General features: G+C 38.5%; 1 protein-coding gene across 1 annotated transcript; it reads right to left on the reverse strand.

Annotated features, from left to right (window-relative positions):
• Positions 1–13,915: 13,915 nt before the first annotated feature.
• Positions 13,916–14,887, reverse strand: LOC147497507 (uncharacterized). The gene has a single exon (XM_086562914.1). The coding sequence runs from the start codon at positions 14,885–14,887 to the stop codon at positions 13,916–13,918; it is 972 nt and encodes a 323-aa protein (XP_086419040.1).
• Between the last annotated feature and the right edge of the window lie 1,444 nt (positions 14,888–16,331).

Genomic DNA, 16,331 nt, shown 5'->3' on the forward strand with positions numbered 1-16,331 from the left:
CCTTTAGTATTGTTTTCTTTAGTATTGTTAGTTTTCCAAAATCCCATAAGCTACCCACACTTGCTTGATTATAACTGTGGTTCTTTGTTTCAGAACTGAATTTTTCCTCGCAGGAATACACGGCCTTGCAGCATTCCCTAAAGGCAAAACTTCGAAAACAGCGCTAAAGCTGGAACTTGAGTTTTACCTGAGCGTGACCCGCGCCTTGCCAAGGCAAAACTTGAGCGCCCCCCGCGCCTAAGCGTCTGGAACTTGAGTTTTACCTGAGCGCGACCCGCGCCTTGCCAAGGCATAAACTGAGCGCGCCACACGCCCAAACGCCAGGAACTCCAGTTTGACCTGAGCGCGACCCGCGCCCTCTGTTGAAACTGCTTGATTTCCACAGGTTTGTTTCAAACTTACATTTCTTCAAGGTTTTCAGTGTTCTAACTTGTTATATACACTGAGCTCGCGTAAACAAGACGCTATTCATAAGCGAAGCAAGGAGGCATTCAGGTACTTCTTTCTTCCACACCTTGCATCTCCTATTAGAGGTTCATACTAGCATATCAGGATTGTTTGGAGTGTTGTCGTGTTTAGTTAAGATTGGTCTTAGCCTTGCATGAGATTAAGGTCAGGCCGAAGAAAAATGCCTAACGTAATCAACCGGAAACGTCAACAAATACGCCTTTCTAGTATACCACTCACTACACCTCTAGCTAGCATACCACACACCACACCTAATATAATGGCTAAAGAAAGAGAGTCTCCTTTCTCTGACTTTTACAAAGCCTTGAACGATGGCCCAAAATCTTGCATCGTTCTATCAGACCCAGTGGGGGATTTTTGAATCCCCCCAAATATATTTAATTTGTTACCTATTTTTCATGGGTTAGATCATGGAAAACCTTATCAACACATGCGTAGGATTGACCAAGTCCTTACTACATTCCACCATCCTACGGTTGGTGCTGAACAAATTAAACTAAGGATGTTTCCATTCACTTTAGCCGATAAGGCGGCGTCTTGGTTAACTGCCCAAGCGCCTAATTCTGTGGACTCGTGGGCAAAACTTGTTCAACTATTTATAGAACATTTTTACCCACCACTTAAGACCGCTGAAATGTTTTCCAAGATTTATTTCTTTCGACAGAATCCTCATGAATCATTTTCAGAGGCTTTGAATCGTTTCACCGATCTTCTTATAGAGTGTCCACACCATAACCTCGCGAAAGACACGGTAGTTCGTGCCTTTTTTAAGGGACTGTTATACCACCACAAAGTGGTGCTTGACATAATGAACGGGGGTAGTTTCCTCAGTAAAGGAGCCTCAGAGGCTTATAAATTTATAGAAGATCAAATAAAGCATAATAATAACTAGGGGGGGGGGGGGTAGTGACGATATCCCCCATTCCGCTAGTTCTTCTTCAATAGTTAAGGCTGCCGGTATATTTGAGATGAAACCTGATTTTGAGCTTAAAAATTTAATTGAATCTCTCACTAAAAAGGTAGAGGCTATTGCTATTCAACAAAAGCTTACCCCTGTTATGAATGTCAATTCTATTCCCTGTAATTTATGTTTTAGTCTTGGGCATCCTGACTCTTAATGTCCTCTAGTCTATGAACATCCATCCGCACAGCCAGACAATGTTTATTCCATTAATAGCAAACCCAACGCACTTTTGGAGACAAAACCTCAATTTCGATTGGCGAAATAATCAACAAGTTACACCTCCAGGGTATAATAATCAAAATATTAGGCAATCAAACAATTATAACCAAGCTCCACCACGACAAGGACAAGGTCAAGGTAATTATAATAATTATAACAATAATAATTATAATACTAATAGAGGTATCATTCTGGTTAATAATAATAACTATCACAACTCACCTGTTATTAATCAATGTGATATAGTTCAGTCACACCACCTGTGACCACTACACCTACACAACCGGATTGTCTTGACGCGTTCATACAAGTTAGCCAACAACTTTTCCAATCCATAGCTCAATCTAACCAATAGGTTTTACAATCCATTAATTATTTAACTCAACAGTTAGCCCAAGAGAAAGCCCAACCAAAAGGCGTGTTTTTTGGTCAAGCGTTACCTAATCCTAAAACACTAAACACAGCCTTTGAGGTAATCGATAATACTAGTAATGACAATGAAAACATAGGTGAGCTAAATGCCATCACCACTCTCCGTTCTGGGAGAGTGGTTGATAACAACGTAACTATGCTTATAGTTACCCCACAAGTAGTCCCTACACCAGAGATTGAACTAGATACTGAAATAGAAATTGAAGAGCATACCCCTGTAGAGGTACTAGTTAAACCACAACCTAAGAAACAAAAAGCCAAGGTTAAACATCCTGTTGACCCTTATGCTAAATATAGAGAGAAACCACCGTTTCCCCAGAGATTAGCAATGTTAACCAAAGATACAAATTTCGATGAGATTAGGGAAGTTTTCAAAAATCTAACGATAAACCTTCCTTTTCTTGAAGCAATAAAAAAGTTACCTCACCATGCTAAGTTTCTTAAAAAGTTATGCACTACTAGGCGTAAGACAAATATTCCTAAAGACGCCTTTTTAACTGAACAGTTTCCAACTCTATCTAAAAATAATGGAATCATTAAGTACAAGGACCCTGGTCGTCCTACTGTATAATGCACCTTGGGAGATAATCACACGACCACTGCTTTATTAGACCTGGGGGCGAGTGTTAACTTACTCTCTCATTATTTATATAAACAAATCGGTTTACAAGAGATGCAACCAACGAAAATGACGTTGCAATTAGTGGATCATTCTATTAAGTATCCTAAGGGTGTGGTTGAAAACGTGCTAGTTAAAGTTCAAAATTTTTACTACCCAGCCGACTTCGTTATCCTCGACATTTAAGTCGCTAACGACTCTATTCCTATCATTTTAGGGCGTCCCTTCTTGGCTACTGCCAACGCGCTCATAAACTGCTGCGATGGTTCGATGTCCTTATCCTTTGGCCATCTTTATGTTGAGGTAAATGTTTTTAAGATGATTCAACAGTACCCAGATTCGACTGTCGATGGAGAGGTTAGCATGATCAAGAGCTTCGCTCGAGATTATTTCGACAACACATTTCCTGATAATTTGATGCCCAAATTTTTTTCCTTTGGAAGTTCAGACTCCGACGTTTTCGTCCTTACACTAGTCGATACCTATCTTATGGATGAGGATGAGATTCATGACTTTCTCAAAGATATAGAGGAATACCATAGTTATGTGGATGTGACCAAGCTAGATGAGGAATTTGACGAGTTTCTTAGAGGTGGTGATGAATCACCCGATCAATAACTACCTTGCACACCATCCACCACCATTCCCCTCCTTCCACCCTTTCAAAGGAACCTAGAGTTTGCACTTGATTCTCTTATTTCTCCTGTGCTTCATGATTTTCTAAACTCTCCTGTTAAGAAAATACTACCTAAAGAGCCACCTAACACTTTCATTTTCAGTTGTGTGATAATACCAACCCAGGCCACAAATGAGTTTTATGTTAAACCCACATTCTCATTTTTTCAATTCCTTACTTCTAAAATTCATCTATATCCACCATATCTTCCACAACCATCTAATTTTTCACACTCATTCATTTGGCCACCGTTTCGTTGGAGGAAAAAGAAGGCTTTGCATGCTAGGTTAGGTTCTAGATTCATCAGTATTCACTCTCATCCCGCTAGCCCACGTTTTGGGCAATCATGGTGCTTGATTTTGTCTGGGTGTGTTTCCTATGACCATTATTTATGGAACGATCCACAACTATTTTGGTTATTGATATATGGTAAACTACATGTTCATTATATACATATGTGTTAGATTAAGTCTTGAGTATCAGACTATAAAAGACTTATTTTATTCTTTGGTGTGCTACATTCCATTTCCATATATTGGTAAGTGCACCATTAAGGTAACCGGGCCCTCCCTATGGAGTGTGTGGCTATAAGTACCAGATCCTAAGTTCACGTTTAACATAATTCACATATTCCACTCTAGCATGTTTTCTCGATTTTTGAGTCATATTTCTATATGGTGTGAATTATGTCTTTATTACTTTTCATTTTTTTATATTAAATCTTATTCAGAAAAAAGTAAAAAATATCAAAACCATAAAAATAGTAATCTAGGAAGTCTCGAGAATATGACTTTAAAAGACCAACGTTTTAAAACAAAATTTCAAACTTCGTTGCCAAAAATATGTTTGGGGGTGGGGTGTTGGGTTTTCTATCCATGATTGGTAAACTTTCCATTTGTGTTGCTTAGGCCATTTAATCGTATTTCGATTCGGGTTGACATTATCTATGAATTTAGATTTCATTCGTTCGCATAACTTATGTCATGCATGCACTTCGAGGCATTTCCCATATTCTTATATGTTACCCACGATTGGAATAGAGTGTTTTATGGATCATTGGATTGGAAATTCTCTCCTAATCATTTCCATATCTCATTTGCAAAAATCGGACCGGTAACGAAGCGGCAATTTTAGTTTGAAGTTGCGCGAAAAATCTAAAAAATTCGAAAAATCAAATTGGGCTTGGGCCCAATCTCGTGCGCATGTGCCATGCACGTGCGTCTCCATCTTCAAACCAACAGTTTGCGTTTCCCATTTCACCACCGCTACTAACAAACCTTCAAACCCTAACCAAAGAAAAAAAAAAAAAGAAAAACCTAACTTAACCCACGCCCAAGTTCATTCCCACCCCAAATATTCTCCAAACCTCTCCCACCTTTCCATCAATTTGAACCACCCAAACATTCGAAATATCCAAAAAATTTTGAACTGCCGTGCCACCACCATTGTTTTTTCAGTGAGGTTGTTTCACATTGTTTCCTACACCTTATACAAACCTTCAAATCAGTCCAAAACTTCTAATGGCTCAAAGACGGAGAATTTTGCCGGAACAAGCGTTTACGGCAGACCGCTTCGCGCCATTTTACGGTGACGAGATGATTAGGAGGGATTGGAGTTGGTTATGGTACTCGACAGAGGATTTCTATCACTCTGATTTGGTGGAACAGTTTTATAAACAGAGAAAGTTGGATGGGAATCGAGTTTTTGTTAAAGTGGCTGGGACGAGGAGAGTTATCTAGGAGGTTGCTGGTTTAGATTTTAGGCATTCCGCCTAAACACCATCTCGACGCAACATTACAGGAATCCCAATTTGGTGGGATCGAGCCTTTGATGAATGCGACGGTTATGGAAGGGAACTACAATGCGAGCTCGCATTGTGTTCGGCCGATCGTCCATCTTGAACCAACCGGTCAGAGCTCGATGGATTGGTAGAAATGTCACGGGAAAAGAGAATGTAAGTGACATCTGTTTAAACTGTCTTCACGTTCTTTGGATACTCCAGGAGCAAAAGTACGAATTCTGTATTCTGGAGTTTTTTATTAATATGATTAGGGGAGTTGGGAAGAGTATTGCATCTCTCCCTGTATTGATAACAAAGATCATGATGAATTTGAGAGCAACTCCGACAACTGAGCATTCTATGATTAAGATGCATACGAATGTCGTAGCACATACGGATTGTGTTCAGAAGATTTGGAGGTTGCCTGAAGACAAGGTATGGGAAAAGACTGACTCGGAGGATGAGGAGGACATGACATGTTTTGATGCCAATGCCTTGGAGAGGTGTAGGTCGGATGCAGAACGCATATCGGTGCTTCACCATGGCATGCATTCCCTCAATACTATTTGTGAAGATCTCCGGACTCGGCAAGCTACCATCAATCGTAACTTTGAGACTTGAGCCCAATGCGAGGATGAGCGTTGGGAAGAGATGAAGACCCAGATGGAATCTCAACGAAAGTTCCGAGCAGATATGCTTGACCACTACCCACCCCACGGGGGTTCTTCTTCTAAGGAGGCGTCTGTGAGGCACGATCGTCATCATCGAAGGACGGATGGCTCTGGCCCATTGGGAGCTCAGGAGCAATCTCCTTCCCATGTGCCATCCACAACCAACAACGCGTTCTTTAGGGATATTATGCGTTGATGTTATTTTGTATTTGTTTTTATTTTGTTCGGATGTTAATTTTTGGATTCCGTAGTTAAATTTGAATTTGGTAGTTAAATGTTGTACGAATTTCAATTTTAATATAATGTGGTTCTTTTCAAATTGTGTGTTGTTTTTATTGTTAATCCCACCTTCTCGAATTGTTTGGGGGTGGTATTATTTACTATACCATAATTTGTTATATGATCCTCCATTTTAGAAGTTGTTTTGGAGTAATGGTTGAGAATATTGCTGATATTGGCATGTCTAGAATTAGATGTGGTAGTAGGATGAAATCTATAAGAGTTTAGAAGTTACTATTCTAGATTCAGTCTAAGAGATATTAGGTTTGTAATAGAATCAAGAATATGGGTTGTTTCCATTTCCGGTTTTGGAAAGTTTTGTTTCCGGCAATTGCTTTAAAACTTTTTGGAAACTTCCCGATTCATTTTGGAAACTCAAACCTATATAAACTTCATTCATTCTCCACACATAACTCACATCTCTCACATTCATCCCTCACCTTTCACTCAAACATTTTCCCTCTTTTTCCTTCTCACTTTTGCATTTCAGCACCTCGGAGTGCACCTGTACCCCAGTGGAGCACCACCTGCGCCCTAGACACTGTCAGTCAAATTTTACCCTAAGCGCGACCCGTGCCCTACCAAGCCAAACTTGAGTGTGACCTGCGCCCAAAACACTGGAATTCCAGTTTTTCTCTTGAGCGCGACCCGCGCCCATCCCAAGCAAAAAGTGAGCGCGCCCTGCGCCTAAGTGCCTGGAACTCGAAATTCACCAAGGCGCAACCGGCGCCCTACCCGGGCATAGCTTGAACGCCCCCTGCGCTCCGACATTTGTAGGCACGAAAAATTCCAATTTTTTGTGGGTTGTTCCAGGATCGTTCCAACTATTCTAGAGAGTAATTTTGGGATGACATCACCTCATATCATACCGGAACAATCTTTTGAAGACTTGTTACAAAGTGACACTTATAGTGCTTGGTTTCGCGAGGTTATCATACACGTAGGTTGGGAACCGCTAATGGTAAGACCTGATGAACTTTATTCTACCGCACTTACATCTTATTTTTATGATAATTGTAAGTTCTTTGATAGACCAGATGGAGAACAAGTGTTTTCCATCACCATCGGGGATGAACCAATGGAAATTTCCAGGTTCTTGCTAGCCTTTGTTCTTGACTTGCTATGCCCGCTGAAATACAAGACTCATGGGCCTATTTGGTAGATAATATGTACATATATAACTATAAGAATTTGCATGAGCATTATGGGGCATGAATCTTTACGATAGAGGACTAAGGGGATTATAACGTCGCCCTTGGTAGCCTGTCTATGAACGTGGGCACTGTTATGTTTTGGATCATGCTAAACATTAGAGGGGAATGATGTTATTCTTCTGTGAATGATGAAACTTGTGATATTTTCCTTGCTTTAGATGGGGGACGTACACTCTATGATATTCCCCAGACCCTAATGTCTAGTTTAGCCCGAGCCCATAGCAAGAGGCATAAGTACCTTCTTATGCCTGATTTAATTTGCGATATTATGCTATGTTTCTTTCTTATTTTTTGTGCCCCCTTCACAGATTGGGTTGGGGTCGACATTGTGAGACCCACCAATTGTATTTTCGATCGTTCCGTGCAATGACTTGGCAAAGGTGGAGGATACAACCTCATCAGGTTGCACCTTACACCCCATCCGACCAAGTGGCGCTTGACAGGTTAGCTATAATAGATGATAAGTGACATGAAGCATGACAAATCATCATGGCATGGCAGGATGCGAATGAACTGATAGGGTTATATACTAAAAGCATTACTTTTGTATTCACTCTAATTCTTTATATTTTGAATGAGAATCATATGGGCAAATGTTATGCATATTATATATGTTATTAGTTATATGCATGTGTCTAATACTTTATGTTGTAGATGATATGGTGTGAACACACAAAATATCATATCATTAGTACCTTATAAAGTATAAGTAATCGTTCACAACCTAGATGGATTTGGACAAACCATTAGTACGGTTGTAGTATAATCTGGTATTAGTCTATCTCGACTATATGATTACACTAGTACACTTTGTGTGTATTGAACAGGACCAAGTGAGGTTGTTTCTCTTTATACTGACTATGTAAGAGAACAAACGCCTCTGTTATTATGGATGCTTGTTTTCTTAATCCAGATATAATAACGGGCACTTACGTGCATTGTACATTGCTTTAAATCATCAATGAGTGAGATTTATTTGTGAATCAACAAACTCGATGGATTGGGTAATGACATTGTATGTAAGGTGTGCTGTTAATTATAGAAGGAATCCGTGACCCACATGAAGTCGGGTTGATGATGTCCCCTTAAGGAGCTCAAAAAAATTGTCATGTAAACCCTGCAGGTGGATTTATTCCGACATGACAATGAGGTTGAGTGGTACTACTCAAGGACATAAGAAGTTGATTAATGTAGTTGTCAGTAACTTGACTTAATCAACGGACATTCGATATCTTAAACACAGGGAGATCAACTAGCATATAATATGGAGCCCATAAACGCTAACACGTAATTTGGGATTAGGGCGGTAGTGCAACAATGGCCTTTAGTGGAATAAGCCATTTGTTGACGAACTTGGGCCGTGTGGTTTGGGCGAAAATGGGAAGCCCAAGCCCGTTAGGAGGCCCAACCCTAATATCTCCTCATGGTCCCTGTTGTAGCCTATAAATAGAATACTATCTCTCTAGCCAAAATTGACTATTCACTGTATTAGAAAAAGAGGCAAGGAAAGATAGATCCAAAATTGGATCTAGCTTTGTGAGAAAGAAGGGGATTGGTAGATTGTTGCCCACACAACGTCCAATCTATTCTAAAGGAATACAACAGAAGATCAAGGGGTTGATTGTTGATTCAGATTCATAAATCTTGGATTCTCAGAGTTATCTAAATCGGATTCAAAGGTATGTTTTCTATCCAAAACCGGATTATCAGAGTTATCTAAATTGGATTCTCAGAGTTATCAAAGGTATGTTTTCTATTCATAATTAATTCCGCTACGCATAGGTTCTCGCGGTTTGTAAAAATATTCGTTCTGAAAATAACGGTTCCTACATGAACCACATTTCTTTATTAAGGAAGATGAGGATTAAATGGGAATTAAAGTAAGTTTTTAGTCTAGTTAGTGTCTGCTTATGTCCCAAGAAATCTAATTCTTATTAATCCCATAACGGGCGGAACTCCTATAAAGTTGCGTCAGTTTTTATTTTCTATATTATTATGTTTTAACCTTGTTTTGTAGATGTTCCAGAATTTCACGCGTTTCCATGGTATTTCTCTACCCTATTTATTTAAATACTTTGAGGCCAAAGCATGCTTCTTGTTTTGGGGGCATAGAAACAAGTGTAATTAAGGCATCTCTAGGCCCTTGATAATCTAGAAATCTCACGTAGCTTTTGCATTAGAATAGTTTTTAGAAACTTAGATTAATATGTAGATAATAATCTTTGCATTTTTCTATAAATATATTGCATGAGTATCTATGATTGTTTGGCATTAAATTTCTGAAATCTAGGCTAGAGTATTTATTCTACAAATCCTGTGAGAATATAGCCTAAAGCCTTCTATGAGTGAAACATTAGAGAAATGACACAAGGGAGAAGTAAAATCCGGATAGAGAAATCACACGTCCACTTGCTTGATCACTATACCATATCCTAAGCGAGAATTTAGGCCCTCTTTGGATTGATATAGCCAGAAATTCAAACCTATGAATTATTTTTCGCTAGTCGCCCCTCTAAGCCTTTCTTTAGCCTTTCATAAACCGTAAATCCTTTACCCTGTTACAAAAACAAAAAAATAAAATAAAAAAAAATCAACCTACCCATTGTAGAATGAGTTTGAGAATAAAGATGAAGAATAGAAAAGAGAAAGACCATTGAAATCAAGAATTTGTTAGTCGCTTCAGATAAGAAAAGAAAGTTCCATTCAATTAAAAAAAATAAAAAAAAAAATAAAAAAAAAGAAAATAAAGAGTTAGAACTCCAAAAAAATAGAATCAAAGGAGTCAAAAGCCAAAGATAAAAAAAAAGAAAAAGAAAAAAATATGGCTAAGGATGGAAACAATGTGTAAAAGCAAAAGTAAAGAACAAGGTTTTCTCTAGTTACATCATATGAAGACTCTATTATCTCAGACTTGTCTTTTTTGAATATCCATTTCCTTCCTTCTTAAACCATATCCTAATCCCCGCAACACCTAATAAAGACCTCTATCTCAATTAGGAATAGGTTAGTGTGATAGTAAGTGGCAGATGTGTTCGATTGACTCCGGCTTCCTTGTGTGTCATTGAGATTGTAAGGTAAAGTGTGTCCACTGCACACTGAAGTAGCGAAACTTGAGCGGAAAAATCAGAGTGGTTTTTGTCTTGACATTTCTATAAGGACCTACTTAAGGACGTTATTCCAAGTTTTCAGAAACGGACCTGCTAGTGCATTTCATAGTATTACTCATTGTATATATGTTTATTCATAGATGATTGATTATTATGAGTATATTAGCTTAGGTTTCGACTTGATTATTCTTTATTCATTGCTAGTGAGATATATAGATAATTGGGAGCATAAATAAGGAAACAATAGTTTTATTTCTTAGTCGTTGTAGTATAGATGAAGTTTGTGAGTACCTTCACTGGAAAACTCTCACGAGGCTATACCTCGTCCACTAGGGAATTCCTAGTGGTTTAAGGCCTTGTTGCATATAGTCAATGCGATTGCACTCGGCGAAATGAGATTAGTTAGAACTCCATTTTTGGTCACTTAAGTTAATTTCTCATATTTGCTTGAGGACAAGCAAAATACTGTTTGGGGGTGGTTTGATAAGAGCCCAAAACTGTAGTTTTAACCCCTTAACAATAATACCTTTAGACCAATTATGCGAGTAATAAATAATAGTTAATGCTGATTACGTGCTTTTATGTATTTCAGGCATTGAAGTCAATTATGTGCAGAAATGTGCCACTTTGGTGAGATAAAGGAGCAAGGGTTGGTTGCTAAGAAGTTCTGTGATTAAAGGCCAAGATTCAAGGAGAAAAACCCTTTGTAAAGCTCGGTCAAAAACTGAAAAGTCAAAGTCAACGTGGGCAGAAACAACACACAAAAGTCAACAGAACTTCCAAAATCATATCTTTGGACTCAGGCCTTGGAATTGGGCCTACCATATGTCAAAACGACCGGCTCGGAAAGAGATTTCAAATGGTCTAAGTCTTGACCCAATCAGAGGAGCAAAAGTAGACGAAAAGTTAATTGAAGTCAAAGGCAGCTGAAAAGGGCTCTGTGGAAAGAAGAAATTGAGCTTTGGGCTCGATTTTCCGGCCCAAAATATGGCTCCTCAGCCCATGCACGAAAATATGGATCTGGTCTCCTCCATTTCCACACACAAGACTTAACTCTTAAGCATCAATTAGGTTAGGTAGAAGGTAGCCATTAGAGCATAGTTCTAGTTCTAGATTTACATTCCACTAATTAGTTTTCAATTGTTGTTTTAGATTTAGTTTTTTACTTTGTAATAGATTAGTTAGAACAAGTAGATTGTTATTTTAGAATCGAATATTAGTTTCATAATAAAGTATTCATTTTCATCTTAATTTAGTTTATCAATTAAATTCTTATTTAGTTTTAGTATTGTTAAATTTGATTGAAATCATTACTAATGTAGTTTATATTAGTAAAGTTAGAATCTTTATATGATGTCTAGTTTAAATTTATTGGGAAATGATAGTTTAATGACTCTGGGCTAAACCTCAATTAGAGGGGATTGATGAAGCCTTGATGAAAACTTGATTTCGATTAGCATAGAATAGTCGTAATTTCCATTCCATTCTAGAAAACAATTAGTTCACCATGAGAATGGGTTTGATTGTTTCACATGCTAGATGTTAGTTGGTAGAGATTACCATGAACAACTAGGGATTAGGAAGAACCAAATGTTATGCGAAAGCATTTCAATTCGGATTACAACGATTATTCGTTAGTAAATTAAGTCGAGTTTAGGCGAATCAATCCCCCCAATTCTTTATCTAGTATCAATTTAGTATTCGGTAGTCGTATAAATTCATATCTTGTTAGTATAATTTGAATCGTAGTATAAATTCCACCATACTCTCATTAACTTTGGATAGATTGATAATCTTAGAAAATGTGAATGCTAAAGAACTAGGAGTGGAACGAATCTTTTACTCCATCTCTATTTCGATAGAATCGAGAGTAAAATAATCTTTGATAAATATAGTACAAGTTCAGTTTTAGTTTTACTTGCGTTTAGAGTTCAAATTTTTATTCGTAGGTAAAACTATTCATTTTACGTTTATCACCTTGTCCAATACTCCTACTGGAAGGATAAAAGTCTTCGCCCAATAAATATGAAAAGACGAGAGAATAGACTGTATGAGCTGTAACCTACCCGCATAAGATAATGACCTGTTCTTCTAGTTTGACATTCTCATGGTGATTTTTTCAATCAATGGTAGGCAGTCCTTGGAACTTATTATAGCTGCAATGAGAGGTAGCCCCAAATATTTAATGGGAGGGGAGGCTAGCTGCACCCCCAATAAGCCTGCAAGAGCAATCTCATCATCTTTAGTCATACTACCAGTGAGGATTTTCGTCTTCAGGGTATTTATCTTCAGCCTCGTGAGAGAAGAGAAATTATCAATGACCGCCTTAACAGCCAAAATGGAGCCAGACTCCCTTTTACAGAAAAGTAAGACATTATCAGCGAAACTCAAGTGAGTAATTGCAAGTCTTTTACATCTGGAATGAGGCCGGATGCTTTTCATTTGGAGTCCTTGCATTAGCAAACCACCTAACAGTTCCATTACCAGCACAAACAGATATGGAGACAGAGGATCACCTTGCCTTAACCCTCTTTTCCCTTAAAAAAAGCCATACGGACTACCATTAATGAGGACTGAATAACAAGGAGAAGTGAAGCACATAGATAGCCAACTGATAAACTTGTTGGGGAACCTGAATCTCTTGAGCACCAGCAGGAGAGAGTCCCAGCTGACAGTGTTATAAGCTTTTTGGATATCAACTTTGATAGTACATCTCTGTGGCCCATGCTTTCTGTTGTACCCTCTGAGCAATTCATGAGCTAGTAGAAGATTATCATGTATACATCTTCCAGGAATGAATGTTGATTGGTTTAGTGCGATCAACTGGTCCATGTAAGGTTTCATCCTGTTACTTAGAATCTGGGCAATACATTTGTAAGTAATATTAGAACAAGCAATCGGACGAAATTCATCAACCTGGGACACAACAGGCTTTTTAGGAACTAGACATAGAAATGTTGCATTTGTATCTTTATGAATTTTGTTGTGACAGAAAACATCCTTTACAGCTCTTAGGAAATCGCTTCCAACAATGTCCCATGAATTTTTGAAGAAGAAAGCTGTATTGCCATTAGGGCCTGGGGATTTAAAGTCATCCATAGCAAACAATGCTTGTGTAATTTCCACATTTGTGACCTCTTCAGAAAGTTTTACTGCTAAGTCAGAGTCCACATCACCCCTTACTGAGATCTCCTCGAACAACAACTCAGTACTCGTCGTCTGAGACTCAGCTCCCAGAAGCTCTTGAAAGAAACTAATGAAAGCATTTGAAACTTGTGTTACACCTTCATCTTTAACTTCATTCAAATCTGATACATACCACACAAAATTACGGTTCCTCCTTTCTTTTATTACTTGATGAAAGAATGCATTTCCTTTGTCACCATAGTCAAGCCAATCATTTTCAGCTTTAGCCTTGAGTTCCATAAACTCCATCTCGATCAGTTTACACAGGAGATTTCTTGCTTCTCTTTCCTTATCACATAACTAGGAATCTGTAGGGTTATTTTGCAGCTCAATTTGTAGATTGTGAAGATCTTCCCTAGCTGCCTCGGTTTTAATATGGATATTAGACATATGTACCCTTGCCCAACCTCTCAGTTTATCCTTAAGAATCTTCAACTTTTGGACCAGAATATAGAGACAACTGCCCGTCACCTCTGTTGCCCACACTTGTTGAACCACCTCTTTGAAATTATTGTGAAGGGCCCAGGAATTACAAAAGCGAAAGGGAACTCTTCCTTTTTCAGCATCAACCAAACAAACTAGCATGGGAGAATGATTAGAAATTCCTTGCAGAAGGAATTCAGCTAAAGCATGAACAAACAAAGACGACCAGAGGATATTTATAAGAACTCTATCAATCTTTGACCATTTCCTATTAGCTCTTACTCCATAATTTGTCCACGTAAAATAACACCTAGAAGCTTTTAGATCAAACAACCCTGTATCAGCTAGGTAATCACTAAAAGGAACTGTTTCTCTAGGGTGGACCGGCTCCCCTATCCTTTCATGAGAGTAAAGAACATTATTGAAGTCTCCATGCACACACCATGGTCCTGTAATACTACGGTGAAGATGCCGCAAATCCTGCCAAAGCCCCAATCTCTCCTGGCTATTATTACTTGCATAGATAATCGTAGATAAAAAACTTGCTGAGTTAAGAAGTATCATCACCCTGTAATGTATAAGCTGAGCTGTTTCCTGAATCTTACTCACATCCACAAAATTTGGGTTCCAAAGGATCCATATTCTAGCCCCAAGATTACTACTATATTTACTTTCAAAATTCCAATTCGGAGCACATATATCACTAATGCTTTTCCTCTTAACCTCCTTTACTTTCGTTTCCAGAAGACCCAACAAGCAAAGATTATTCTTCAAAATGAATTTATTTATTTCCTTCACTTTTTTTAAGTCATTAAGACCCCTGATATTCCATGTACCAATCTTAATCATTAAAATTAATGTTTCTTACTGCCTGACCCTTAGGTATACCTTTCTTCTTCTTCTCAGAGACCTGAGCTTGCTTACTCTGAACTATACATCCAGCCTCGTTATTTATCTCATTGTTTTCTGCTTTTTTATGTGCCCTTGTTTTAGCTTTCACCACCTTTTTCTTAACCGGCTCGTGGCCAGTGAAAAATTATACATGAGTTCCTTCAGAGATGTCATCCTCAATCTCTTCTTCACTATCTGCCAATACCTAAAAAGCGTTTTGTTCCTTCAGAAATTGTTCCTTGTGACTCTTTCCCAAGTTTGTCTAATGTAACTGATCAGAAGAAGTTGGTGAATCTTGATGAATCTCAATATCTAATCCCCTCTATACTGTCAACAAAATGTCCTTACTAGGAGCATCAAACATAAAACTTTGCAGGGCCACTTGAGTAGTACATCCAGTCCGTTCTTCAGAAGATGGAACAAAGTTAATCATTTCTAATCCATTTCCTTGCACCTCCACTGCCCCTTCTTCCTCACATTCTGCGTAATTTGATCCACCATCAGTAGTATCATCTTGCCCTTGAGCTTCCTCAGGTGGGTTCACTATACGGTTAACCGTCTTTGCTCTCCAAACTTGTTTAGGACGAGAGGGGCAACTTGAAAACTTATGCCCAAACATTTTACACCTAGTGCATGACATAGGCACCCAGGGATATTCAAGGGTTATATCAATAATATCATCCCCCATTTTAACTGGAATCAAACTCTTGTAGTCGTAGTCTATTGGTACAACTACACAGATCTTCACAAACGTCAGCCTGGTTCTTTCTATGGTTGCCTCATCAGTTTGCAAGGGATTGCCAATTAAACTTGCAATATATCCCAACCCTTCATCAGTCTACAGTTCCTTTGGCAAATCCATAAGTTTTACCTAGATTGGGATACTAGTTATCTTGTTCTTCTGAGCTTTGACTTCTCGAGTCCATTGATGAACCACAAAGAGTCTACCTGCTATAAAAATTGGATCTGCATCCAACACTTGTTTTCTATCTTCATCAAGGTTAAACTTGACGTAGTAAAGCTCTCTATTAGTGGATATAGTATAACTGCCTTTAATCTTCCAAAGTCGAGCCAGAGCAGCTTTAACTAGTGGAAATGGTAATCGTTTCTCTACAAAGAAACCAACCACATAATCGCTCCACATAGAGACTCCTTTCTCTAATATGCTTGCTGGAATTTCTGCTATCCCATCCACCTGATGTGTTTCAAATCTTCTCAATGAAGTGTTACTTGAGCTAGAATCACCTGAGAACAAAGACCTCCAGGAGCCCTATCCACCCAGCACCTGGGGCCCATTAATGGTAGAAGTAGACGGAGGAGAAGCCATTAAAAGAAACAAACTCAACAAACAAAAGAAACAGAGAGACTTCCTTTCCTTTTCGAACTCCCATTGTTTTCCAAT

The sequence above is a fragment of the Coptis chinensis genome, chromosome 5, assembly GCF_015680905.1.
Source record: "Coptis chinensis isolate HL-2020 chromosome 5, ASM1568090v1, whole genome shotgun sequence".
Classification (NCBI taxonomy): Eukaryota; Viridiplantae; Streptophyta; class Magnoliopsida; order Ranunculales; family Ranunculaceae; genus Coptis; species Coptis chinensis.

Excerpts from the sequence above, each read along its gene's own strand:
- LOC147497507 (XM_086562914.1), bottom strand. The coding sequence starts at position 14,887 with ATGATTAAGATTGGTACATGGAATATCAGGGGTCTTAATGACTTAAAA.